At 45.9% G+C, this 27,895-nt stretch overlaps 1 protein-coding gene across 1 annotated transcript; it reads left to right on the plus strand.

Moving 5' to 3' along the window:
- Positions 1-355: 355 nt before the first annotated feature.
- LOC137600198 (collagen alpha-1(XI) chain-like) lies at positions 356-27,519 on the plus strand. The gene is made up of 66 exons (XM_068321676.1): positions 356-714; positions 9,441-9,608; positions 9,696-9,787; positions 9,898-10,019; positions 10,106-10,268; positions 11,071-11,193; positions 12,391-12,510; positions 12,599-12,724; positions 12,803-12,850; positions 13,143-13,184; positions 13,335-13,397; positions 13,477-13,551; positions 14,451-14,534; positions 14,663-14,719; positions 14,927-14,980; positions 15,064-15,117; positions 15,210-15,263; positions 15,363-15,416; positions 15,495-15,548; positions 15,640-15,684; positions 15,966-16,019; positions 16,619-16,663; positions 16,741-16,794; positions 16,867-16,911; positions 16,990-17,043; positions 17,125-17,169; positions 17,472-17,525; positions 17,766-17,810; positions 17,934-18,095; positions 18,195-18,248; positions 18,345-18,398; positions 18,487-18,531; positions 19,606-19,659; positions 19,768-19,812; positions 19,924-19,977; positions 20,104-20,157; positions 20,269-20,322; positions 20,496-20,603; positions 20,696-20,785; positions 20,857-20,910; positions 21,001-21,108; positions 21,203-21,310; positions 21,496-21,549; positions 21,643-21,696; positions 22,324-22,431; positions 22,509-22,562; positions 22,646-22,699; positions 22,779-22,832; positions 22,910-22,963; positions 23,052-23,159; positions 23,258-23,311; positions 23,641-23,694; positions 23,797-23,850; positions 23,925-23,978; positions 24,062-24,169; positions 24,254-24,307; positions 24,454-24,507; positions 24,584-24,691; positions 24,779-24,832; positions 24,920-24,955; positions 25,031-25,084; positions 25,510-25,789; positions 25,880-25,992; positions 26,122-26,190; positions 26,464-26,691; positions 26,804-27,519. The coding sequence occupies exons 1-66, from the start codon at positions 645-647 to the stop codon at positions 26,948-26,950; spliced, it is 5,169 nt and encodes a 1,722-aa protein (XP_068177777.1). The 5' UTR covers positions 356-644; the 3' UTR covers positions 26,951-27,519.
- The last annotated feature ends 376 nt before the right edge of the window (positions 27,520-27,895 follow it).

Here is a 27,895-nt window from a genome sequence, read left to right on the forward strand (position 1 = left end):
GGAGCAAACATTATTTTTCCTCAGTGTAACATATATCCTGCATCGATGTGTTATTTTTTAATGAAAATCATCTGAAATCTGACGTTTCCATGGTAACAACAATGCATAGAAATTGTAGAAAAAAATAATTCCCCTAAAGTGATTGGATATTATTCTGGTTCACACCTGTGTGAACAGACGATGACGCGCTCCAAATCACGTTCCAATACGGTCCCACGAGCTTCAACCAGGAGTCTCTGCGGAGGGAGGGGTCGCCCTGGAGATGAGGGGAGGAGGAGGAGGGTGAGGAAGAGGAGGAGGAGGAGGAGGGAAAAGAAAGTGAGGAGAGAGTCGTGCCGGTGAAGGAGCAAAGATCTTCCAGGATTAGGACTTCTCCCCGCTGCTCTCCCCTCTTCACCCGTCCACCCACCCGGGGGGTTGTGAGAACAGACAGACTGGAGTGAATGGGCTGCATTGATTAGAACCTACAACCAGAATCAGCCTCTATGAGCGCGCACTCATAATTAATTGCCACCTGGTGGAGTGCACGTTGACGCGGGGGCGTGCAAATCAGAGCCGAGGAGTTCACCTAGACGCAGGTGTCCCGCAGAGCGCAGGGGAGCGGCGGAGGGGGGTTATTGGCTGTCGTATCGATAGCTTCAAACATGATGGATCGATGGAGCCCAGCAGGGCTGTTTCTGCTGCTCGTGACGGGGTTTCACACGTCGAGGGCAGGTAGGTCGACTTGCCGTAGTTAAGCGATTGATTTGTTCACATCAGGGTTAATTCTCTCTCTCTCCTCCTCTGGGACACACATTTACCCCCCCAGGGCTCCCCCAGCTAATGAAAGCCAGGTTTTAACAGGCATCCTTAGATTTAACACCGTCCTGTTCTGGAAAATCACTCACTGATGGCTGGTTTTTGTTTCTCACCCACATCACACACACTGCTTTTACGGATTTTTTTTCTGTGAGTTTCTGCAGACATTATCTTTAGTTTCCATTTCTCCATTCCTCATGCTTCTGGGTCTGGATTGAGACCTGCTGCACATTAGTAAGACAGTCAGAAGCAGATGCTTATATGTCTTGACTTGTCCCCATAGCTGCTGCATCGGTCTGTGCTCTGACACATGTGAATATTTTGGGATGTTTCACCTGAATGGCTGAGTAATGGGGAAGGCACGGATCCAACTGGAATGAGCTTTGCTGGACTGTATTGGGAATGCTAGGGGGTATGTTCACAATGAAAACTTGTTCACAGTCTACTCGTGGACATCTGATGGAGCGGAGGTGGATGCATCCTATTGGTTATGAATGAGAAGAAGGGCTGTAACGTGAACCCAGCCTTGGTTTTTGGGTTCAGGCCCTGGAGCTGCACTGGAGGACATGTGGTCGCATTTTTATCAGGATAGACTTCGATGCTATGATGGGCTGTGTGTGTTAGCATCTGGAAAGATAAACCATAAAAGCTGCAGAAAATTCCGAAATACTGTCCTAATAAAGAAGCAAACTTCCTCACTGTTGACGAACCAAACTGCATCTGTTTTTCGTGATTTTATTGTATTTCTAAGGTGAAAATTGATTCCAATAAGGTGAAAATCACCAGTTTGACATAGAGAATGAAAAGAGTGGGAATCCAGCCACCTCATTAACATGTTATAACTCGCACGATGTTCAGAAACCAAAGTGTAAAATGGACAAATTGTCGTGTGACTTCCTGGATGACGAGGGGTTGTTCCGTGGAAAATGTTGAGCTAAACTTCCGACTTTCATGCCTAGCGACTGATTCTGCACTTCTGCAGAATCACATCAGTTTCCTCTGATTTCTTTCTGCCCTGCAGGCCTGCATTACGAGCAATTCTGAATTAATTCCTCTTATGTAGAAAAAATCAAAAACAGAAGCGATGGATCAGCAGAGACGCCACCTTGTTGCCTCCACCTGCTCTTTCTTAGATGATGCTGAGACAACCCTGAAGTGTCTGTGTGGTGTCCTAATAGCCTAATTACCATTATTACCATTATTACCTACCTGACTTCACACTAAAGAACAAAAAAACACTCCCTACCAGCTAACTGATGTGGTTTATGAGTTCATGCATCAATTATATATTCAAAAATTGGATTTTGGAGACACCAAATAAAGTTGTAAGGTCATAACAGTGTTATTGTCCCGCTAATAAATGTAATAACTTACATTCTGATCACTCTGATGGTGAAGGTCATTACCAAAGGGACTGATGTGACCTCTGGACCTGTGGGGTCACGTGGGGTCAAAGCGGACCCTGTAGCGTCTCACACACCTGGTGATCGGAGGCGGAGTCCTCGTAAACACGAGTTTAATTGTAAATAACAGTGGCGGTAACGAGAAACCTCGCACGTGTGCAGGAATAATAAAATGAAGCTTGTGATTTCCTCTCATGTTGGTTTTTTTTCTGCTCCTGGAGGAATTCTCTCGTCCACGCTTGGAAAAAACCCCCCAACAAAACACTTCACGTCATGATTGATTGTTGATTTATTAGTTTGTTTAAAAAGTTTAAACACCTGGCTGTCAGCGGCTCAGCGTGAATTATGATCACAGCTTGCAGAGTAATGTGGTCAGGTTACGGTCAAACATATTATGGTCTGGCCTCAGGTGTTTCAGTTCTCTTACCTAATTCATTGTTCATATGTAACCTGTGCCTTCAGGTGGGGCGTTTATTGCTTTTGAAGTATTCAAAGTATTCGGTATTTCTATCCAGAACTATTTTTTCCACCAGAATGAAATCAGACCCCCACCCCTCATTAAAAAAAGTCTCGTTGATTGCTTCAGTGCATGAAATGAATTTGAGGAAACACGTCCAGTCAGGGATTTTACAGCAGGTGTTTTTGGTTTGACAGATGATGGGAGACACCTGTAGCGACGCAACCAATAGGAAATAACCAGAAGTTTGGATTTATGTGTGATGTGGGGCGGAAATCTGCTCTTAGCAGCACCAAATCCCACTAAAAAACACTAATAATCATTAATTTTTTTAGTGCTTAATTCAAGTTTTGTCTAGATTGTAGCTTGGTGAAGCCAAACCAAGTTGCTAATGTCTGGAATTTGCAGTTTTGCAACATTTTCTCCCCAGTTTGGATTTTCATCTTTTGTCACTAATAATTTTAGACTTGAAAAAATCTGAAGTTGATATTCTGCGAAGAGAAAATAGAACAAAAAGACAAGAAATTTGAGGAAAAAACAGCAATAGAAATTGGATGTGCTTACCTCTTGAAAACACTTGTATGTAAGAGGAAAAAATAAAAGTAAAATAAAGTGCAGATGACAGGAAGAGGCTGGTGTGTAGGTCTGTTATTTTCTGTCAGGTTGTGCTTCGGGGTGAATCCTCTTTTCTGCCTGTCCTGCTCAGACACTGGATATGGAAAGGTTTGTGCTCTGTGATTGATGGCGGTGACCCCTGTCAGCAACAGCTTGTGCAAAGATGGATTAATTAGATTTTTCAGGTCAGAACAACTTCCTGACGACTTTGTTTTGCATCTGCAATGAAGTAAATGGGAAGTAAGCCATGCAGCGGTTCTCCGGTTTTACTTATTTAACGTGAACATGATGTCGGGAGTCGATGTAATAGTCATAACTAAACAGTCATGTGAAAAAAATTCCTGCAGGAGAAACTGGAGACGATCCGTCATTCTGTGGGTTTCTCATTGTTTCGGACTTGAACACATCCACAGCGTTTGGAGGGATTTCCTTTCAGATTTCTGCAGACGGGAATGGTCTTAAGCTCTTAAGTCAATCTCCTACTTTGTCTTGCAGCACCTTGAGGTTTGGATGTATGTCAATGTGAGAGATTTGGCATTAACACAAATTGTCTTTATGAATGCTGCTCATTTGCACATTATTGCTTTGTCTTTATATTTCAGTTTTACACATTTTGAATGCAGTTTTGAATGCTTTTATGTCCAAATACCTGCAAAATCCATCTCATTCCCGTTATTACAGATGTGCTTTTTTGTGGCGCTACATATTAAATAGCAGACGTAGGAAAACCACAACTACACTGATGTTGTGGCACTTAGAAAAAAATCATTATACACACGTGAAAATGAGCGAATAAATAAAATCAAAATGTGACTAAATTAATCACAGCACATATGAAACATCCCTTAAAGCTTTTACTGGAAATAGGAAGAAAAAACAACTGTGGTATTGTAATTAAGAGGAAATTAAATAAACACCAGTGCTTCATTGCAGTCTTGTTTTCTTCATTGTTTGATCAGAGTACTTTAAATTACAGTAACTCGTTTCTACCTCGTCTTCTTCTCCATTATCTTAATGGCAGCTGATGACAAACTAATGAAACTTCATGTTTGTTAGCACGTTAGCATGATGATGATGGCATTCAGCTCGAATCGCTGTCGTGACTAAGTACAGTATCAAAGCTGCTCGCAGGCCTGCAGCTCTTTAACTTGTTTTGTCCGATGAAACACTTGTGGGGTTGGTACCATTTGTTTTTGGGCTTTTTTTCCCCATCTAATTATGGTGTCTGCTGTAATTGAAGGCAGATCTCTCCTGGTTTCAACCAAATACAGTTGGTTCTGCTCTCTGTCTACCTTTTCCTGGAAATCAGAAACCCTAGTTAATTTATGAAGGGTAATATCAGCTAATTAATATATTAAAAAAAACTCAAAAACATCAGTTAAAAGAGGAGTAGTATATATAGTATATAGATTTTAGATGAGTTGCTTGTGTTTAAAGGTGATTCCTTGGATGCACATGGAACCGTCTCATGCTTCTTTTTTATTACTGGTGATGTTGCTTTTTAATTAATCTAAAGAATTTTTACAGCATTGAGTTTTATTTTGAAATTGATTATCAGGTACTTAAAGAACCTCTAAGACAGGTTATAGGAAAGACCTTTCAGTCTACATTAACATCCTGGCAACAATCAATAAATCAAATGATCCAATGCACAAATTAGTCTTTCATAAGTTAGTGTGGACATTTTGCTAATGCTACAAGCTAATTGTCCCAGTATGGCAGAGGAACTATAGCCTAGGATTCCTCATCTTAGGAAGACTTTGAGGAAGATCGATTGCACCAACAACATTGATTGACAGCTAACCTGGTAGCTCAAAGCGTGTTACCGTAGAAGACTAAACGGTTACTTCTCTGGTTGATTCATGATGGATATTTTGTCATTTAAAAAAGAGAATTTATTGAGCTTGGGAAACTTAGGACTCACATTTATCTCCCAAATGGAGCTGTGGTCAGACAACATGTTCTGGATCTGGTGGCAGGCCTGGAGGAGGGATTTATTTCTCGTCTATAACAGGCACTGTTATCCACTAACTCAGGAACATTATGTCAATTCTCGATTTTCTTGTTTGGTTTCTTCCATGTTGCCCTATAAAGACTCAGTCCTGTTTAAAAAAAAACAGAAAATGCTCACAAATGCGCCTAAAGCAAATATAATATTATCGTATATCATTTTATAGTATGCTTTTTTCTCTGGCATTGAAGTTCTGTCTGCCATAAATTTGTCTGTGTTTGAAAAGGATCGGTCTTTGTTCTTAAATATTAAAGTCACCGTATGTGCAGAAATAAAGCTCCAAGCCACAAAAAACTCTGCGTAGCTGTCCAAGAAGCCCCGCGACTGACAAATATTGATGCAGCCTCTGATCTGTGTTTGAGAGGATTGGTTTCCGTGTCGGAATGAATCAGTTCAAAAGCCTTTGTTGTTCCACCGGATCAAAAAAACGATGTTGAAGTCTTGAGATGATAAATGATTTCTACTTGAGAGCCTCGGATTGCCGACAGGAGCTGAGTAGAAGGCTGTCGAGTCAACCCACGAATGTTTGTGTACATGTTTGTGTGTAAACTGGAGGCACAGACTTGTTGTCTGTTGTGTTGTTGCTGTCAGAGCCAGCTGAGCTGGAAGGAAAGGAAACACATGACCCCTCCATCCCGTCCTTCCCTCTTATTCACGTCTTCCCCTCTGGTCTCCTTCTGCCTCCTTTTATCTTGCGTCTGGTTCAACTCGTAGAGCAGCATCAGATGTTGGTGGGAGAAGAAGTTGAAGAAAGAAAAAAAAAAAGCCGAAAGAGCGAGTAGAAGAAGTGAAGGGCTGTAACAACCTGGGGGTAAAACCTCTGTGGGGGGATTTGAACCCCAGTGTGGTGTTTTTCTTTCTCCCTGTCTAAGTGTTGAGACGACTTTGCAAAAGGCATGTTATTGCATTCTTGGCCTTAACAGTTAATGACAGAGTAATCGCAAACACTCTCGTGCAAATAACACACACACACAAAATCCGCCGTCTTTCCAATATGGTGTCAATTAAACCGTCTGTATGTCGTGTGGATCTGTGTGTTGGCTGCTCCAGAGAGAGAGAGAGAGAGAGAGATATCCGATAACCGACGGTGACCTCCACTTCCATCGCACTGCCTCACGTTTTAGTTCTCTGAACGCGGTCAACTAACAGGCCTGATGCGGAGCACCAGCAGAAGTCCAGCTGGTTGCCCCGAGTGTCAGGATGTTGTAAAAAATTCAGAATCAAATGAGTAAATCAGACCCAGATGCGACAAAATGAGGCACACACTATGTCCACAAGCAGGGTTAGGGTCCAGTAAAGTTCATGGTGTTCAGCTGGTTGGTCTGATTCTGCATCAATACGTGCAGGAAAGTGACAGATGCATGTAGCTGTTTGTGACATGTCAAAGTATATCGAGAACGATTACTGAACCACTCAAACAATTAATCAATTATTTGCGTTGGCTTTATTTCTCCTGAATGCTGAACTGTCCTACCACTAGAGGGCGCACTTCACAGGTAGTTTAGGAAAACTGTCGTGCAGCAAAAGAAGAAGCGGGGAAACTATAGACAAGATAGTAAGAAGGAACGATGCAAAATACTGCCCAGTGTTGTGTAGTTAAAATGCAACACGGTGTGAAATTGTGCCGCTTGAAAAAATAAAGCAAAGCAATTTAAAGTTTCCTCCTCGCAAAGTGTCCCGTCGGCGCTAGCCGGCTGTGCAACAAACAGCGACTGAGGAAAAGGTTGTGATTGTCGGAAACACGGTGAATAGATTTTGTGAATTTGGGACGTTCATAAATAAATAAAGTCAGATTTCTATCTTATCATTAATGATGAATGAATTATTAGTTTGTAATGTGCTCATCATTAAAAACTAAAGGAGGTCGGTGTTAGCAAGTCGCTAACATGCAGCGAGCTAAATGTTGAATTGTTAACGCTTGTTGTGTATTTTACTGTTCAAAGCGCAAATCGCTGTATTTCGTCTGAAGCTTCCAATGAAACGCTCTACATGTGTGTGCATGTTGATCACGCGTGACCCTCCCAGGCCTCCACACACACACACACACAGACACACACACACATTTCAGAGCCTCAGGATAACGACTGCACCTGATGGACACCTGAGTGTGAATGCATTGCACCATGTATACACTGCTTGTGTGTGTGTGTGTGTGTGTGTGTGTGTGTGTGTGTGTGTGTGTGTGTGTGTGTGTGTGTGTGTGTGTGTCATATCAACAGTAGGGTTGTGTTTAAGAGCATGGAGAGTGAGTGAGGAGAAAGTTTTCCGTGTCTCGTCTTGTCCGCGATGCATTCAGGTGTCAGCGCTGCTCAGTCTCCTGGTATGTATGGCTGAAAACTTCATCAGGTGTCAGAAGGGATGTCAGCTGACCTCGGCTTGACGTGAGTGATCACCAGCAGGCCAAATATTGCTTTGAGAAATTCTGAGCAGCTAATGGAGCTAACTTTGAGCAGTGTATTCCAGGCGTACTGAGGTACGGGGGTCACGGAAGTGTCGCTGATTCATTTAGACGTGGATTTAATAGCGGTTATTTCCTTGCATTATTGACAAATAATGTACAAATAAATGATTAGATCTATTGAACAGACAAAACACAGACATTAAAGTCAGAGACATCATCGACAGGAGTGTGTGTCCATCATGACATCATCGACAGCGAAGTCACTGATAATAAAACTCCTTGACATCAGATTGTAAACCCCCAAAGCCACAAATACCAGCGCAACGTTATTCATTCAGCATAATTAGCTGCTGAATGAATAACGTGTGCCCCCCACATGAAAGATGACAGGATGCCCGCGGGACAGCTGGCCGACAGATCCAACTGGTGTGTGTGTGTGTGTGTGTGTGTGTGAGAATGTGTGTGTGTGTGTGTGTGTGGCACATGGAAGGTTTACGTAAGCTCCAGGAAAACTTGTGAAAAGAAGCCACACCAGTAGAGGCTTGCCCTCCCCTCCCCTCCGCTCACCTTTTTACCCCCCCCCCCTTTTTTTTTTCTCCTTCCACCTTCAGCAGGGTGCACACAAGCCCCCCCCCCTTTTCTCCAGTCTCATCTTTCCATCCCGTCTCTTCCTGATCTCACAGGAAGTGTGTATATGAAGCGTGTTTCTGCTGACGTGACGACTCCAGCTGCATGTTTAGATACACAAATGGTTGTGTTACTTTTTGCTGTTGTGCGTTTGTGCAGAATGAATCATCATCAGGCCACATTTCCTCTTTATCACACTCAGGTTTTAGTCTTTGTGGTGGGATCCAGGCTGAGACTGGCCTCAGTAATAAGGAGATAAACCACAGGGAGAAAGAATGAGAGGCAGACAGAGAGAATAACCTGTCTGATGAAGTATTTCATTAGTTTGTTTACAGCTTAATGTAATTATAGGGCTGACATCGCACCCGTATCTCAAAGGTATCATGACATAAAGACATTTTGTGTGAACAAAACAGAGGTTCAGTTTATTTATACTAGGAGTGTCAAACTCATCTTCACCGAGGGCCACATCAGCATAACGGCTGTCCTCAAAGGGCCAGATGTAACTAATAAATGTCACTAAATGTAATGTAAAATAAATGTAACTACTCCTTAATGTTAAATAACTCTGAATTTATTACTTATTCAAGTTACAAAACATTACAGTTGCATTGAAAACTATATTTCTCTGTTATAACACAAATCCTTTTAATTTGTCAGGTTATTAAACTCAGAAAACTCCATCAATCAATAATCAAACTATTCAAGTGAATAAAGAAAAATAACATCAAACACAAGTTAGGACATTAACTTTGTTCAAAACGTTTTTGCCGGAGTTAAAGTGGGCCTTTTTACTGTATTGTGGGAAATGTAGTTTTTGTTTAGAACAAAAAATTTTTTAAATCTATTTTTAGACTCTGACCTTTTATGCTCTCACAGGCCACATAAAAATGATGTGGCGGGCCACGTTTGGCCCCCGGGCCTTGAGTTTGACGGATATGATTTATACGAATTAAAAAGTAGCAGAGAAAAAAATCCTTGTTAGTTAGAAGTTAATTATGTACTTCATCTTCTTTTTGTTGCTGTGCAGGGAAGCCGGTCTTATTCGGGGGAACCACCCGAATAAGACCAGATCAGTTGATCCCCGATAATCATCTCCATGGCCCTGTCGGTTGTGTTTCTCTGCAGCTGATCCCATCGATGTCCTGAAGGTCCTGGAGCTGTCAGAGGACATGGAGGGCGTGTCGTTGGAGGCGGGGCTCTGCACCAGCAGGGAGGGGCGGGAGGAGGCGGACCTCGCGTTTAAGATCGACAGGAAGATTCAGCTGAGCGCGCCCACCAAGCAGCTCTTTCCCCGTGAGCTTTAACCCGATCAGCTCCTTTTAAGAGAAAATTAAAATCAGTAGGTATTCATGAATTTGGTTTGTATCCCCCCCCAATCAGATTTGCCGTTCCCGATTAATTTTTCTGTGATGACGACGGTCAGAGCTGTGAAAGGCTCACAGGTGTTTCTCCTCTCGCTGTACGACTCTCAGGTACGCGTCATAACCAGATCATGTCATGTGGAATGTGATGTGATTAATAGGACTTAATGGAGTTTATTCAGTGCCAAATAAGTGTTAGAGTCCCCCCCCACATGTTACAGGGCACACAGCAGCTGGGTCTGGAGGTCGGCCGGTCTCCCGTCTTCCTCTATGAGGATCACGAGGGTCAACCCCCTCCAGAGCTGTACCCCACCTTTAGAAAGATCAACATGGCTGATGGCAAGTGGGTAACCGCACACATTTAAAAACTGAAGCCACACAAACACAAAAGGTTTCCCAGAAAAGGAAAAAGTTCTCTCCCCCCCTCAGGTGGCACAGGATCGCCTACAGCGTAGAGGGCCGGTCTGTTACGCTCTACCTGGACTGCATCAAACTGGACACTCTGGACCTGCTCAGGGGCGACGACCCCCGCGTCAGCACCGAGGGGGTCACCGTGTTCGGAACGCGGCTGCTGGATGAGGGTGTATTTGAGGTGGGTCTGTGTGTGTGTGTGTGTGTGTGTGTGTGTGTGTGTGTGTGGCTTCCAGGTGTGTTAGTGGGCAGGTGTCAAGCAATTGCCTCAACACCATCCAGCCTGTTGGGGTGATTATACTTTTGTGGGTAGGAGATTTGGCAAATATTTAAAAAAAAAGAAAAAAAGAATATGATCATTTTGTTTGTTCCTCCTTGTTTTATTTCCCTTATAAATGGGTGAGATTAAAGCTCCCCACACTGCCCTCTGGTGGCCGTCGGGGTGTACTGCATATCCCCACTGCCCTGAGCTGATCTCACATGCCAAACTGTAAAGGATTTGAATGTACCTGCAGATAAAAAACTATGACAAATGATAATTAGATTAATAATAATTAGACAATTACATGCATTATTTGTGTTTATTCACCTCATAAATACTATTAATACCTGTTTAAAAATATGTGTTTGAGTTTTGTGCCTGAGTTACGTTCCTATTGCGCCCCAGGCAGTGTGAGATCTTTTTAACCGATAAGTGTGAACTTTGACCTTTGTTATCAGAGCTCCATGTCTGACTGACACCCCGGCATGCATAGAGAGGAAAAATCAAATTTTATGTTTAAGCTCTGTTAACAATTAAGTCCAGCATTGATTAAAACAGCCTGCGAATTCGCTTTGATCGGAATACATGAACACATACAGGCAGGCAAAGATAAAGAAATGGGAGACACGTGTTTATGATGTCATCAATTTAAACAGTACCATATTGTACAGCAGGGATTTGGAGTGTGTCAGGTTTGTGTGATTGTGTTATCGCGGCGCAGGGAGAGATCCAGCAGCTGCTGATCGTCGACGACCCCAGAGCGGCTGAGACATACTGTGAGGACTACATCCCAGACTGCGACGCACCTTTACCTTACAACAGCATCCTGACAGAGGCCGAGGAGGTGAGGCTCCGTCTGTAACCAGGAAGCAAGGCTATGAGGGCTAGGATGAAGTCTATCAGATGGAGACTTTTATTCTGAAAGTAAAAGAGAGCCAAGGTTTCATTTGTGAGAGAAAAAATGTTTTATTTGCGGACAGTTTGGAAGAGTTTTATTCACGTCAGTCACATATTTACACGACCTGCTCCGCTGGGTGACATGAAAGAAAACATGGCGGATTTATTTCCATTGTAAATTGTAGTATTTTAGATCTCAGAAGCCACTTGCGTTTCAAAATAAAGTCATGAATGATAAAAATCTACTTCTTTCCACAAAGCGATCAACTTCTGTTTTGTTTTTTTTCTCAATCCTCTTATCCAATTACATTAAACACACTGTATTGAATGGTTCCAGGTTCTCCGTGCCAACGCTCCACACTCTCTGGAAAGCTTTCAAATCCTTGTCAGCCGCTGTTGTTTGATTTATTATCTGGCTTAGAGCTCAAAAAAACTCTCCAGGCTTCCTAGTTTATTATCCATCGCCACAAACGAAGTGGGGGGGGGGGTGTATATCGGAACGACTTCCATCTGTCTGTCAGTTGCGTCTCTTTTCCGGAACATAACTCGAAACACAGTTTTATATTTTTTCAGGAAACCTTCTCTGCACGGCAGCCAAGAACTGACATGTTGCCTTTTTTTTTTGTTTTCTTAGAGGTTTCATCTGTTTTATTTCTCTGTTTCCATGGTTACAAATTGAGCTTAGGTTCATTTTTTGAGTGCCGTTCTTCTCAAATTCTGAAAATGTTCCAAGATTTTTTTTTTTTTAAAAACTTGCGTACACAATTCCTGGAATTGAACATTTTTCTCTTGTCCTTGTCTTTCCTCACTGAGAGGCACCTGTGGTGGGAGATTTGACTATTTCATCCATGTTGTGGTTACATTTCTTGTTGTAGCACCACGGAAAGTGCAATCAGCAGCAAGCTGAAGGTAAACATGGAGTTTAGACATGCCTGCCTCCTCTAATGACGCTGTAATGAGGCCGTCATGCCTAAACAGGCCACACTGAAGGAGCCCTGAACAGCGTGGAGACTGTGGAGCTCTGATCCAGACGGGACGACCAAATGTGGATGTGGATCTAAATCCAAACAGACACCATTTGTGTCTTACGGGTTCCCTTTCTGTTCCTTGTATTGATCAGCTTTCATTCTGTCATGAACCTCAGGAGGAGAAGCCAGCTAAGAAACGTGTGATCGAGGAGTTCGAGGAGTTTGACTACAGCGACCTCTACGATGACCTCTCCGTTGCCACGGGGACTGCAGGTCCTAACATCACTGAATACGAGGTTAGGTTTTGGCGGCAAAAAAGAGACCCTCCTGCTTCCCTTCATGTGTTGTTGTTTTTTTCACTTCCTGTTTGTGTTTGTTGGACAGATCATAGAGTACGACGACTACGACAACACCACCGACTACATCCACGTGAATGAGTACGAATATGAGGACGAGTACGACCGTTACGGGCCGGCGGAGAGGGAAGGGGATCTCTCCCTGAACGCAGAGGTGCGTACAGGAAGCTGCTCTTCTTCTGCTCTGACGCGTTAACGATGTTCACGTCGTCACGTCTTCATCCTTCATCAGGATCTACCGGAGAAAGGGCAGAAAGGAGAGCCGGCTCAGTTGGGCGCGGTAAGAAAAACACACGTCAACATGACCGTACATGCTCCTGATATGGATCCTGAATGTGAAACCTACGCTATCAGGTATCAGAAGAATGGCATCCCATCGACGATTACTTTTTAAATCATCAAATATTTCAACCATCTACTATCTGTACTGGCTTGTGCAATCAGCACAGCTCCACGCGCACACGTTTCTTATTTGTCTGTTAAACTCTTGAACATTAATGTGACTCCGGTTCTTTGTGTGTGACGGTTCCAAAACCTCACCGGAAAGGTTCATTTCTGTTAAATCTCTGCAGGGAACACAGATCACAGGACCGTATGGCCCCCCCGGACCAGAGGTCAGAAACTTAACCCCCCCAGCTTCAAACACATTTCAGACACGGCGGCGTAACATTGTGATGGAATGGTTTGACGACGTTGTTGTGTGTGTGTGTGTGTGTGTGTGTGTGTGTGTGTGTGTGTGTGTGTGTGTGTGTGTGTGTGTGCAGGGGGAGAGAGGATCTCCTGGAATCACAGGACCAGTAGGACCTCGAGGAGACCCTGGGGAGCCGGTGAAGATCGACCTCCGTAACTGAGCCCCCCCCCACAAGTGTGGAATCTCCCTAATTGTCCTCCTCTGTCTCCTCTCAGGGCCCCCCGGGGAGACCGGGCCTGAATGGAGCCGACGGGATACCAGGTCCCCCTGGAAACGTCATGCTCCTACCGGTAACATGAAGATACTTGTGTTTGTGTGTGTGTGTGTGTGTGTGTGTGTGTGTGTGTGTGTGTGTGTGTGTGTGTGTGTGAGGCCTTATGAGCTGCTGTGATGTTGCTATGGCAGTTATATGGTCCCATTACCCCCCACCCCCCACTGAGCCCCGGGGCAAATAGATGAATGCCATAACTGAAAAATGGGCCTGCTCAGAATTGTTGCAGAAATGTGTGTGTCTGTGCAAGCCGTACCATCGCCTCATCCAACTGAACTCATCAGAAGGGATAAAAGACCTTTATTTTGAAAAGTATCAGCCTCAGATTTTATTTTGATATATGGTGACTGTTAATATGATGTAGTTAATATGTGATGACATCACAGGTTAAACATCGGCTTACGTCGTTAATCATTTCCAGGAGACGCAAGTCAAAAAAACGACTCAAGTCGAATTAACGCGTCTCATGGCTAAAGTAAAGATAACGTTCCCAGTTCTGTACTGAACTTTATTAATGAATGCATTTTCAATAATATTTGGTTAATAGAAATCTGTTTTAAGCTAACAAATAACTAAATTACATTTTTTGATATAGTACACACAAAACGTTGCCATCTTGTCGTTAGCCACTTGTTCCACATTGTGGGTCATGGGGGTTGCTACGGGCTAACGACAGGGTATTATATGCTTTTATTTTCATTCATAACAGTATTTATAAATAATTTATAACATTATTTTTAAAGGTTTACTCGTTTATGGGTTTTTTTTTGAGAACCAAAGTATAATTGAGAACAACATAAGCCGAGGTGTACCTACATTGTGGCAGTGATGCATGTTGTCCACTAGGTGGAGTATTGAGTGTGTGTGTGTGTGTGTGTGTGTGTGTGTGTGTGTGTGTGTGTGTGTGTGTGTGTACAGTTCCAGGCGGGCAGTGATCCAAAGACAGGAACTGTGGTTTCCGCGCAGGAAGCTCAGGCTCAGGCCATCCTCCAGCAGACCAAGGTACGCCGACGTGAAACAATGACCATCACCATTTAGACACACCCACACCATTTAGACACGCCCACAAGCAGCGGAGATGCCAAACGACTGAGGTTTGTGTGTCTCTGTCCTCCTCCTCCTTCCTGCAGATGTCCATGAAGGGACCTCCAGGACCGCTGGGCCTCAGGGGACGACCTGGACCACTAGTGAGTGAGACCACATCAGTGTTGGAAAAGAAAAGCAATCAGTTCAGGGCATCCACAGGGGGGGGGGGGTCCTGAGTACTTCCTGTTAGACAAAGTGATGTAAATGTAGGGCTAGGAACTTTTTCCCAAGATGAACACAGAAGTGAGCAGCGAGTCCCAGAGGAGACCTGTTTGGACGAGTCAGTGGTGTCAGCTTTTCCTTTGCAGGGTCTGCCTGGTGCTACCGGTCTGAAGGGGAGCAATGGAGAGATGGGACCAATGGTGAGTCCATCGGTTGTCATGGCAACAAAGTTTGTGAATTCACCCCATAGGAGCGGCTCAACTTCCCACCTGTTTTTACCCAGGGTCCTCCGGGGATCCAGGGCATCCCGGGTCAGAACGGCCGAGCTGGGAAAAGGGTAAGTTAATACGGTAGTCCTTCCAAAATAAAAGTCACCTGTTACAGAAAGTTACCACGTCTGACTTGTTTGTGCTTGTTTGTGTCGTTTAGGGGCGTTCGGGTGCAGACGGGGGCCGAGGAGCGCTAGGAGAGACTGGAGCAAAAGTAAAGACCTGACCCCACTGGCCCCCCCCGTCATACATTTCACCTGCCGTCTCCCATCTCTTCTCAAATCATCACCTCGTTTGTCCCTTTTGTCCTCAGGGGGATCGAGGCTTTGACGGCTTGCCAGGTCTCCCTGGACACAAAGGACATAAAGTGAGTTATCTGTCGAGGGGGAGTCGCAGGTGATTGGTGTTCAGAAGGGAATTCATTATTCAAGTTGGTGTTCCTCAGGGGGACAGGGGAAAGCCGGGCCCTCCGGGTCCTTCTGGGGAGCGAGGAGACAAGGTGGGAGGTCACCGCGTCTGCAGATATTTCATGTTCATGCAGCCTTTTGTTGTGGTTTGTGTGTGAAGTATGACTGCTGGTGTTCTCATAGGGCTCTGAGGGGCCTCAGGGGCCGAGAGGACAGCCGGGCGATGCTGTAAGTGTTAACACACACATGTAGAATAAAATACACACAAAATACACTTATGCACAGTACCTCTGCACCTATATATAAGTGTTATAGATCTTCATAACCTTTAAACTGCATCTCCACCCTTGAACAACTCATTTCATCAAACGCATAAACAATCAAACACATTTTCCAGAAGGTTCCTCACTCATAAGATCTAACAGTCGTATATATAGTCATATAGAGGCACGCGCTCTCACCAGCTGTCGTTTCTGTGTCCTTACATGTAACTGTGACGCGTATTCCAGGGTTCCCGAGGTCTCAGTGGTCCCAGAGGTCGTCCCGGTCCCCCAGGCCAGCCTGTAAGTGGCCTCAAGTTCATCAATCCTTTACACGTAGTTCTCAAACGAGAGCCTCTGGTTCTGGTTTTCACACGACTGACAGTTTGCTTACATAGATTCTCCTCTATCCAGGGGATGATAATCCTCATAAGCTTTACAGAAACTTGAAGGAACACAAGTTGGCGCCTGTAGACGTCTGATAGATTCAGCTTTTAAACGTTCCGAGCAAAGACGCGACGGAGTCCAAATTAAAAACAGCGTCTCATCATTTTCAGGGTTTTATTTACTTTTAATCTGGCGAGGCTCCGATAACGAGAAAATTTAAAAATCCAAGATAGGAGTGAAGGGGGCAACGTAGCCTTTTATTAAATCTGATAGGAAAAGCAAAATGAAATTTAGAATTCACGACAAACAATAAATAAACTCCACGTTTAGGAGTTATTATGCAGCGTACGCGGCTCTGCCTCAGTTGGCTTCTTTTGGCAGTTGTGGCGCAAAATTAAATCAGTGAGTTAGTGTCGGTTCAGTTCCCTGGACTACCCTCATCCTGATCCTGGTCCTGATCCTGGTTCTATTCCAGTTATCCACAGCTTTGACTCTCTCCTGTTCCGTTCTCTCAGGGCATTCGAGGAATCGACGGGGTTCAAGGCTCAAAGGGAAACATTGTGAGTATTAATAAATATAGAAAACACAGAGTGATAATCATGTACTTCCCCATGACGTCACTTCCTGTTTGTGACAGGGACCCCTGGGAGACATCGGAGCTCCTGGACAGCAAGGCAACCCTGGAATCCTGGTACGAACGGGACGGACAGACACATAAACGAATAACCGCACATGATGAAATAGTTCTCCGTCTCTCCTGCAGGGGTTTCCTGGTCCTCAGGGGTTGGTCGGGCTGCCGGGAGAGAAAGTAAGACAGTCGTAATTGAGAGTTTTTTGACTTTAATTAGAGGCGTGTGTGATTGACGGACTGACCTTTGTCTCTCAGGGGCCTCAAGGGAAGAAAGGGATGCAGGGCTTAGCTGGAAACGATGGTCCTCCGGTATGTTTAAGCATGTTTGTGTCACATGTAACATGACCTTGACATCCGAACCACCCACCTAACAGTTCCTCTTTTTCCTAGGGTCACCCTGGAAGAGAAGGAACACCAGGTGAAAAAGGACTGCCGGTAGGTGTGTGGGATGCATGCAGACAGTAAATTTATTCTCCGTCACCGTTTCTACAGCTAGCTGGAAGGTAATAAGAAATAGTTTTAAATAAATTGGGGGGGTTTGCTTGATTGCAACCAACCATCAAGCTTCTGATGATGAGGGAACTACTTTGGAGCTGCCCCAGATCAGGACGGCGATGCCAAATTTAGCTGCTTTCCACTATTTGTACGCTTTTGGCGAGAAAAGGCTGCCATCGTGTTCAACAGACAGCTGAACAATCCTCTAACTGCTCCTTAAAAATATGCGTGGTTATTTCTAGGGTCCCCCAGGAGTGCAAGGGCCCATTGGATACCCTGGACAACGAGGAGTTAAGGTAGAAAACGCAAATGTGTGAGATAAATTTCCCAGTCCTGTGTTGTTTTAACAAATTCCATTCAATAAATTTACAGAACAGCATGTTTTTCCATCTGAAAATAATAAGGAGGCTGTTGTTTGTTTACTTTTTAAAGGACGTCGCCCCCCGGCCGTCTTCTAATTGAATTATTAAGCTGCTAGCAGTCGGTTTAATGCTCGCGCCTCATGATGTCATGAATATTACATCCTGTGTTGACAGGGAGCCGATGGAATCAGGGGTTTAAAGGGAAGCAAAGGTGAAAAGGTGAGTCACGGCGAGTCAAAGATCTGCTGCGGTCTGCGTGCTGCCTTCACTGCCGCCTGTGGCTGTAAGCTGTCTGTTAAACTGGGTTGTCTCTCTTGCTCATCCGTTTCTTTGTGTCGGCAGGGAGAGGATGGTTTCCCGGGGGCTAAAGGAGAGATGGGAGCGAAGGGAGACTTCGGAGATAATGGCGCTCCGGGCGGTCGAGGAGAAGACGGGCCTGAGGGGCCCAAAGGTCAGACGGGTCCTCTGGGAGAGTCTGGCACTCCTGGGACTTCAGGAGAGAAGGTATGCAGGGAAGTTGGCGTGTAGCATGCTAGATAGTAGGATGCTAATCTGCAGCGATACAAGACAAATGTTTAAGTCTCGTCTCATCTCCCATTTCAGGGGAAGCTGGGAGTTCCTGGGCTGCCAGGGTATCCAGGACGACAGGGGCCGAAGGTGAGCTCCCCAGTGAATGAACGAATCGATGTAAACATGTCACAGATACAGAAAATGTCATTTATACACACAAATGTGTTCCTCCCTCCTCCCCAGGGTTCTGACGGGTTTCCTGGTGCTTTAGGACCTGCAGGGGAGAAAGGGAAGAAAGTGAGCAGAAGCTTTAAAATAATATTAACATAAATAATGAGAGGATCAGGCGTTCTGTTAATGTTCCCTTTCTCATGGTGTCACCCAGGGTCCTGCTGGGCAACAAGGAAGTACGGGCCAGAGGGGTCCAAACGTGAGTGCTGTGTCTCAAAGCGTCCCCTCATTCTGTGCATTACGAACAGTACAGAAAGTGAAATGCTGCTTGTACAGCGCATGTGTCAAACTCAAGGCCCGGGGGCCAAATGTGGCCCTCCACATCATTTTATGTGGCCCGCGAGAGCATAAAAGGTGTCTAAAAATAAATAGGTTAAATAGGTTCCCACAATGCAGTAATCAAGCCCATTTTAACTTTGAAAAAACACAACAAACTTAATGTCCTAACTTGTGTTTGATGTTATTTTTCTTTTTTCTCGTGGATAGTTTGATCCTTGTTTGAAAGAGTTCTGTGAGATTAATAACCTGACAAATTAAAAGGAGTTATGTTAGAACAGAGAAACAAAAAAATATGTTAGTTTCTGCATAACTGTAATGTTTGTAACTTGCATAGGTAATAAATTCAGAGTTAAAATGATTTTGATACCCCTGCTCTAGAGGGTAACTGGAATGAATTAGTCAGCATTATTCCTCTAGCTGTTGTGTGTGGGACTGAGCTGCTTCACATTAACACATAAATGCTGTAATCAATAGTTTAAACGATGGATCAGATGATTCAGGGGTTTCTCTGAGCGACACGCCGGCAGGTTCTGCATTGCATCGAAAGGAGGATGAAGGGGGCAGGAGGCAGAGACGACGGCCGGGGTTTATCATCTGAAACGGAGACAAAGTGGGGGAAATGTGTTCAGATCGTTCAGGTGGATGAAGGGCATTAAGCAGCGCTTACTGTCCTAGAGATACTTGTCAAACTGGGGGTGTGCCAGCCATCATCCATTGTGGGTAACACACCGTCTGCGGATAAGTACCTCATACATCACGTCTAATAGAAAACAGAGTGTCCTGGTAAGAGGTGATAATACATCAGTGATGTGTTTACAGCGCCGTTATTTCAGACCTCTTTATTCTCTATTTATTTATATAAATCTAATAAGACCCTGAAAGTTCACTGTACAGCGAGTCACGACCGACTGACCCCCCCCCCCCCCCCGTCTCAGGTCAGTAGGAGTTCACGTCTGCTCCCGATTTGGTCTCGCTAATGTCTCCTCTATGACAGGGTGCACGGGGCGCCAGGGGGGCCAAAGGGCCCACGGGGAAACCAGGAGAAAAGGTGAGCCGACTCTCAGCCAATCGTAACGCCTCGTCATTGTTGTTGCCGGGCGAAATCAGTTAACGCTATAAGAGAAGTTTCAGTCGGTCTCTTTTTACGCTTTCACAGGGGGCCTTAGGACACGACGGGGCCACGGGGTCTCCAGGGGAGAGGGTAAGAGAAAATAGTTTTGTTTTAGAGATTAGTCGAATGGTTTCTTGTGATTTATTTATTTGTTTGTTTGTTTATTTATTGTTATTTATCTATTTATTTTTATTTATTTAGGGACCTCAAGGGCCACAAGGAAGGAACGGAGAGCCTGGACCTAAAGGATCGACTGTGAGTTGTGACGAAAGAACTTCGCCCACACACACACATGCACACACGCGCACACACACACACACACACACACACAAACAAACACACCATTAGATCCACCTATTTTACACCTGTGTGTGTCTTTAGGGCCCTGCAGGGAAGGATGGACTCCCAGGTCACCCGGGTCAAAGAGGAGAGCCGGTGAGTTCGTTCTGACGCCATGAATATCAATTGTTTGTGATACTCAGTCACACACACACACACACTCACACACACACGCAGACTGAACTCCTGTCTTTTCTGTGACTGCAGGGATTCCAAGGGAAGACAGGCCCTCCGGGGCCCATGGGGGTTGTGGGGCCACAGGTGAGCTCAGTGATGGACAGAACTCTTCTCTGTGATCGACTATTTGTCCTGCTTTGGCATTCTGATTGTAGGAGCACTTGATCCAATCATCCGTGTGTGTGTGTGTGTGTGTGTGTGTGTGTGTGTGTGTGTGTGTGTGTGTGTGTGTGTGTGTGTGTGTGTGCGTGTTCCAGGGTAAATCAGGTGAACCCGGTCCAACAGGGGACCGTGGTCATCCGGGGGCACCGGGAGGACCCGGTGAACACGGTTTACCCGGGGCAGCTGGGAAAGAAGGTGGAAAGGTGAGTCATTCACACGTGAACACCCGTCATCACTGGGGAGTTGTCATTTCGGTTCTGATTGAACTTTTTTATTATTTTTTATTTCGTTTTAGGGCGATCCGGGTTTACCTGGGACCTCTGGAAAGAACGGTCCTCCAGGACTGAAAGGCTTCCGGGGCAGCAGAGGGGCCCCTGGAATCACGGTAACACACACAACTAGTCTGCTGATTAATTTAACTCTGAACTGAACTTGACCTGCATCGTTCACTTCCAGGGGCCTCCGGGTCTGAAAGGAGGGTCCGGACCTGCTGGATCCCCAGGAGCCCTAGTGAGTTACCTCAGGTCGTTTGTTGTGACGGTTCTATTTGATCGGCTTTGACGCACCAGAAGTTCATGGATCACCATGTGTCGTCGGTAGGGGTCAACGGGCGAGAGGGGGCCTCCGGGACCGGCGGGCGCCATCGGACAGCCGGGTCGGGCGGGGCTGATCGGAGGAGCCGGACCGATGGGAGAGAAGGGCGAGCCGGTAAATCACATCCCACTCCTTTGTTCACTTGTTTTAGGACGTTTTCCTGTCAGATCTTTATAAAAATAACCAAAATAAAACTTTCTGGTTCCAGGGAGACAAGGGCCCGATGGGACCGGAGGGTCAGGATGGGGAGCAGGGGCCCACAGGTTTACTGGGGGCTATGGGCCCCGTGGGACTTCCAGGAGACGACGGAGATAAGGTAACGTGTCTGAGTGTGTGTGTGTGTGTGTGTGTGTGTGTGTGTGTGTGTGTGTGTGTGTGTGTGTGTGTGTGTGTGTGTGTGTGTGTGTGTGTGTGTGTGTGTGTGTGTGTGTGTGTGTGTGTGTGTGTGTGTGTGTGTGTGTGTGTGTGTGTGTGTAATGTAAATGGTGTTTGCCTTTGCAGGGGGAGCAGGGAGAACCCGGACAGAAAGGAAGCAAAGGAGACAAAGGGGAATCCGTGAGTAGAGAGCAGAAGATCCACCCAATCTCAATCCATGATCCAGGAGATCTGATCAAGTCTGTATGTCTCCCCTCCCTCACACACACACAGGGCCCCCCAGGCCCCATTGGCACTCAGGGGCTGGTTGGTCAACCAGGACTTCCAGTAGGTTTCCTCTTCTCTTTATATTCTCTTTATCTTTGTTCAGTGTCGTGTTTTTTGGAGGAGCTATCACTTGTGACTCGCTACATCTGACTGAAACAGAGCCCCCCTACGTAACACACCCCCCACCCCAAAAGGAATATTTGTTCACATATTAAAACCAAAGCAGATGCAGCGTATTATGCTAATTACTCAGCCTTAATCTTCCCTCTGTGCTCATTTTAGCTCACAGACAAATGATTCACATCACTGTTGTCACAGAACTCAGCAAGTGAGATCATTATCATAAAATTCAATAATAATCAATAAAAAAAATCAACAGCTGCTGCAGGATATGTGTTTCCTGAATTGTTTTCTGGAACATATTTTAGTGTGTTGATAAAATGTGCATGGAGATTATTCATAAAAAGAGAACACACACAACTTTAACAGAACCGTCATCCTGTCGGTCTCTACATTTCTCTACTTTTTATATTCACCTGCACGCGGATGTAAAAAGTCAGACCCGTAAAAACATCACACATTCTTTTTACTTTCTTTTTTTTTTTTTTTTACTATCGTGGCTTTCTGCCAGCGATCTCATATAATCCTCAGCCGAAAGTCATAAACAGTCACTCCTGTGTGCACCAGGGCGTCGATGGATTGGTGGGCCCCCGTGGCCAGCAGGGCATGTACGGCCCCAAAGGAGACGAGGGAGTCCGCGGCTTCAAGGGCTCCCAGGGGCCAATCGGATTACAGGTGAGGCTTTAACAGCAGAATGTATTTTTTAATAGATTATATTAACGTTCTGATCCCGTTTGGTGTGCTTTTATCAGGGCATGCCCGGCCTCCCAGGGGAGAAGGGTGAGAGCGGACACGTGGGAGTTCTGGTGAGGTTCATCCGTTTTACTTCCATCACATCTCTCCATTATTTATAAATCATCATGAAACTGATGTCATCACTTCACATCAGGGCCCCCCTGGTCAACAAGGCCCGACAGGAGCCCAGGGACCCATCGGGGGACTGGTAAGCACCTCAGAAATATCACAGCACCCTCTTGAATCCTGAAGAAACGCCGCGATCGCTTCTTCTCGGTGTTCTTCAGGGGGCGACCGGTCGGCCGGGTATGGTGGGACAGCCAGGCGGCGTCGGAGAGAAGGTAAAGAAATGGAATCCGACTTTTTACTTACGTCGCTTGTGAAACAGGACTTCTCAGTTAATCCTATTTCCTCCTAGGGGGAGGACGGCGAGGCGGGGGATCCCGGTCCGGTGGGCTTCCGTGGGAGGATGGTGAGTTTTGTTTCTCAAGTCGTCTTCGGTTCAAAGTCTCTTTTGCTCTCGTCCCCTCTTGATGTCTCGCTGCGCTCCTCCTGTTTAGGGTGACAAAGGAGACCAGGGGGAGAAAGGAGATACAGGCATCCCAGGAGCAGCTGGTCCCCCAGGAGCCAGGGGCCCCACAGGGGACGACGGAGCCAAAGGGAACGCTGTGAGAAACTAAAAAAAAATCACGCAATGCATCTCCTGCACCCCGACTTTACTATCTCCAGTCTTCGCTGCTAATCTGTGGCTCCTTCTCATTTCTAGGGGCCCATAGGGGTCACCGGGGACCAGGGACAGCAAGGAGAGGCCGGACCCAATGTGAGCACCCCAGCTCTCTCTCCTCCTTCTTAGATTACCAATCACATGACAAATAAAGGAAGTTGATGAGGTTGAGCGAACAGGAAGAATCCGCTTTAATTTAAGGTGATGATTTATTAAAGAGTTTTAATGCAGGGTTCAGCAGGCGTTCTTTTCAGAACTGACAGCGGTAAATCTACTGACTGAACCGTCTGGACTCTCAGAAGTAAAGTTAAGGGGATCCAGATTTATTGGGTCTGGAAGCTGAGGTGTGAAGACACCTCTGGGTTTTTTTTTTGTGGACCAAATGAAGATTAGTTTCTCCTCTTCCCTCCATCTTCCTTCCTCAGGGCGCAGACGGTCTGACGGGGTCCAAAGGAGACATTGGAGAACCTGGAAAATCTGTGAGCATCATTCACCCCCGGCAGCCTTGAACTCATCAGCATGAAGGATGATGGGATTCAGCCACTAATGAATTTTTGTGTGTATGTGTGTGTGTTTCTCAGGGACAACCGGGAGCGACGGGAGAGCCCGGACCGCCTGGACCTCCCGGCCGAAGGGTTTGTTTTTGTCTTCATTGAACGTTTTATTGAATTATTGGTTGGAATGACTGAAACGACGTTAAATCCTTCAGGGTCACCTGGGAAAACCAGGGAAGGATGGAAAGACGGGCATAAAAGGAGCGAAGGTGAGAGTCTCAAACATCTCTTCCAGTCGTAACACCTCAGCACTGGCGCTTTCTGGACTCGCTGTGGTTTCCGTCTGTTTCAGGGCGCTGTCGGTGTGGAGGGCCCCGTGGGGAAGAGAGGGCCCGTCGGATCCCAGGGGCACCCCGGGATGTTTGGTCCTCAGGGTTTAAGAGGGATCCCCGGCCCGGCGGTGAGTCCGAGCGGCGAAGCGGCGAGAGTGAGACGTTAAGAGCGGAGAGATTTCATTATTTCTGTCTGTGCTTCTTTCTCTCAGGGTGAGCAGGGTTTAAGTGGACCCCCCGGCCAGACGGGGCCTCCAGGTCCCATGGTGAGATGAAGATGACATACTATTACTAATATCATTAAGAAAAAGACAGAGGCACAATATTTTAATCACAGTTTAAGCAAAAGAATAATAATAAACACTCTTAAATTAATTTTACACGATCTCTGCTTGAATCTCTCTGATCTCAGGGTCCTCCGGGGTTACTGGGCCTGAAGGGGGACCACGGCAAGAAAGGAGACAAGGTGCCTGCATTCACAACACACAGTAACATCAGCGTTCACCCAGAGCATCGCTGAACCCGCCTCCTCACCTCTGCAGGGCCACGGGGGTCTGATCGGTCTCATCGGACCACCAGGAGATATAGGAGAGAAGGGCGACCGAGGATTGCCTGGAAACCAGGGGCTGCCGGGTCCCAAAGGAGAGGAGGTGCTAAAAAGAAACACACCGAGCATGTTGTTGATTCTAGACGATCTGGTTTTGTCCTCATGTGTTTATTTCAATGTTTATCATCAGGGTCCAGTCGGTCCACCAGGCCCCCAGGGTCCCCTGGGCCCCACGGGTATATCTGTAAGTAACCCAGCATTTAAAGAAGAAACAGAAACACTGTTGAGCTGTTAGCATCAGGATGACTGATCTGACCTTCACCTCCATCAGGGCGCCGTTGGTGAGAAGGGATCTAAAGGAAATGAGGTACGTGATGTTCCTCCTCTGACCGGGTTCTGACTCCTACAACCAGAACCTGACTCCTCATCTCCGTGTTTTCAGGGCCCAGTGGGGCCCATAGGAGACACCGGACCTGCAGGACCACCAGGACCACCAGTAAGTTCAACCAGCAACCATTTAAACCACATGTGTCAAACTCAAGCCCCTGGGGCCAAACGTGGCCCTCCACATCATTTAATGTGGCCCGCGAGAGCACAAAGGTCAAACTGTCTCAAAATAAATAGATTAAAAAAGTTAGCTCTCACCAAACACTACATTTCCCACAATGCAATAATTAGGCCTATTTTAACTCTGACAAAAAGGTTTTGAACAATGTTAACATTAGTAATAAAGTTAGTAATAAAGTTAGTAATAAAGTTAGTAATAAAGTTATTGAACACTAAGGAGTAGTTACTCTGAACGGTCAAACGGTCATCAGTGTTTCTCCCCACACACACACACACACACACACACACACACACACACACACACACACACACACACACACACACACACACACACACACACACACACACACACAGGGCTTGCCAGCAGCCAGGATCCAACCTCTCCCAGAACTGGGACGCAGGAGGCGGACCTACGCCCCGGTGGACGGCGCTGAGCTCCAGGAGACGGAGGACGAGGAGAACTGGATGCAGAGGGACCAGCCGGAGCAGGAGGGCCGCGGCGTGGAGGGGGTGTTCGCGTCTCTCTCCTCCATTAAGGTGGAGGTGGAGGCTCTGCGTGAACCTCAGGGGACCTACGAGAGCCCTGCACGCACCTGCAAGGAGCTCTGGTTCCTCCACCCGGACCTCCCCAACGGTACCCGACCCGTCTGTCTCCTTCCTCTGCCTGCGTCTGTCTGACGTCTGGAATTAACTGGTTGTTTGCTTCTCCCCCTCCCCCTTCCAGGTGATTACTGGATAGATCCCAACCAGGGTTGCCATAGAGACTCCTTTAAGGTGTTCTGTAACTTCACCGCACAAGGAGAGACGTGTCTGTACCCCGACAAGAAGTTCTTGTCGGTTAGTTTTTTCACACTATTGGATCGTCTGATTCATCATTCAGAGATTAAAAAAAAAAAAAACAACACTTTTCAGCTTCATCTGTCGTTTTTTTTAAAAATTGTTCCTGTTTTTGTTTTTTCCTTGCAGGTGAAGTTAGCAGCCTGGAAGGGAGAGAAATCCGGCGGCTGGTACAGCACCTTCAGGAAAGGGAAACAGGTGTGTTTTAATACTTTGCTTGAAATATCAAAATACTCTAATCACGAAAAACAAACACTGCTGTGATTGCGGGACGCGTTTGGAGGGGAATGCTAATTCGCCGTGATTACCGAGGAGATCAAAACAGGAGGCGGCGTGTTGTGCGGGGGGCACAAACGGATGCGGAGGCGTGTTGGATTGTGGAAGCCGGTGGGATGATGTCATCAGTTTTGCAGATGACATCATCCTTTTACAGGTGGGCTAGGTGACATTTGTGATCCTGTCGTTCTCCAGTTTTCCTACTCCGGATCCGACGGCGTTCCCGTCCACGTGGTCCAGCTGACCTTCCTGCAGCTGCTGAGCGCCACCGCCAAGCAGACCTTCACCTACCACTGCCTCAACTCCGCCGCCTGGCTGCACGCCGCCGCCCACGACCGGGCGCTGCGGTTCAGGGGCGCCGACGGGGAGGAGCTGACGCACGAGAACACGCATTACATCAGCGCGCTGTACGACGGGTGTCAGGTGAGTGAGGACCAGGGGGCGGTACATCGTGGGGGGCGGGGGGGGCGTGAATGCATCGCCGTCTGCATCGTTTTTCTGATTATTTTTTTTTATTTGTTTTCACGGTTTTTAGACGCGCTCGGGGCAGGAGAGGACACTGTTGGAATTTGACGCTCCCGTGTCCAACACGCTCCCCATCCTGGACGTAGCCGTCGCCGACTTCGGCAAAGGCAACCAGAAATTTGGTTTCCAAGTCGGGCCGGTGTGCTACAACGGTTAAAACAGGAGTAATTTTATTTACCAGAAAAGAGCCATGGACACTTTTGTTGTTTTTTTTTTTATTAAACGCAGGGAGAAAACTAACAATCAAGACTTACATATTTATGAGATCCAGCTGTCAGCGGCGTTCCTTCTCCTGCACACGCGTCTGTTCTGCACACATCGGTTCATTCAGACCCGGTTTAATGCATAACTTATTCCCCACAGCGGTGCGTTCATGTACTGTCAGGCCTTTTTTTTTTTTTTTTTTTTTTTTTTCAACGACAAAATCTCCCTCTTTGAAGGAGTGAGAGGTGCTCTTCCAGTCGTATCTGTTCATCAATCTATTTATCCATGCACTGTCTTCACATCTGTAACCTGCAGTCGTTCCGATCGCCTTTAAAACACCTCGCCCGCCTTGTTCTGTGTGATATTAAAAAACCTCAATTTTGTTGTGTTTTTTGTTCTGTTTTCATGTCGTCTCATCGTCGTTATAATTATCTGTCATGTGATGTTATATTGGAGTTTAATTCATCACGGTGCTAATTCTACTCCTTGCGGAGTATGATACAATAGGGAACTGGGGCAGTGCATTTTTTAATATATATATATATATATATATATATATATATATATATATATATATATATATATATATATATTGTGAAGCTGTTTTATATATTTTGTCGACATAACAAATCGAACTGTGTTACGTGATTCGCCTCCAGGTCTTTCTATGCATAGTTGTGTTGAGTAACATTTTAATAAAAGCACATTGTGTACATTAAAGTGGTGACGTTTAGCTTTATTTAGCGCGTTAATGAGGGGGGGAAAAAGGTGAGATGTCTAGGCATGTTTCTCATTCAATCGTATACTCCATCTTTATCACCATGGCAACGAGGTGCTCCAGACTGGATAGGCTATACCATAAAGATGGGAATGTCGATTTATTCCACTTCTATGGATG

Source organism: Antennarius striatus, chromosome 8, assembly GCF_040054535.1.
Source record: "Antennarius striatus isolate MH-2024 chromosome 8, ASM4005453v1, whole genome shotgun sequence".
Classification (NCBI taxonomy): domain Eukaryota; kingdom Metazoa; phylum Chordata; class Actinopteri; order Lophiiformes; family Antennariidae; genus Antennarius; species Antennarius striatus.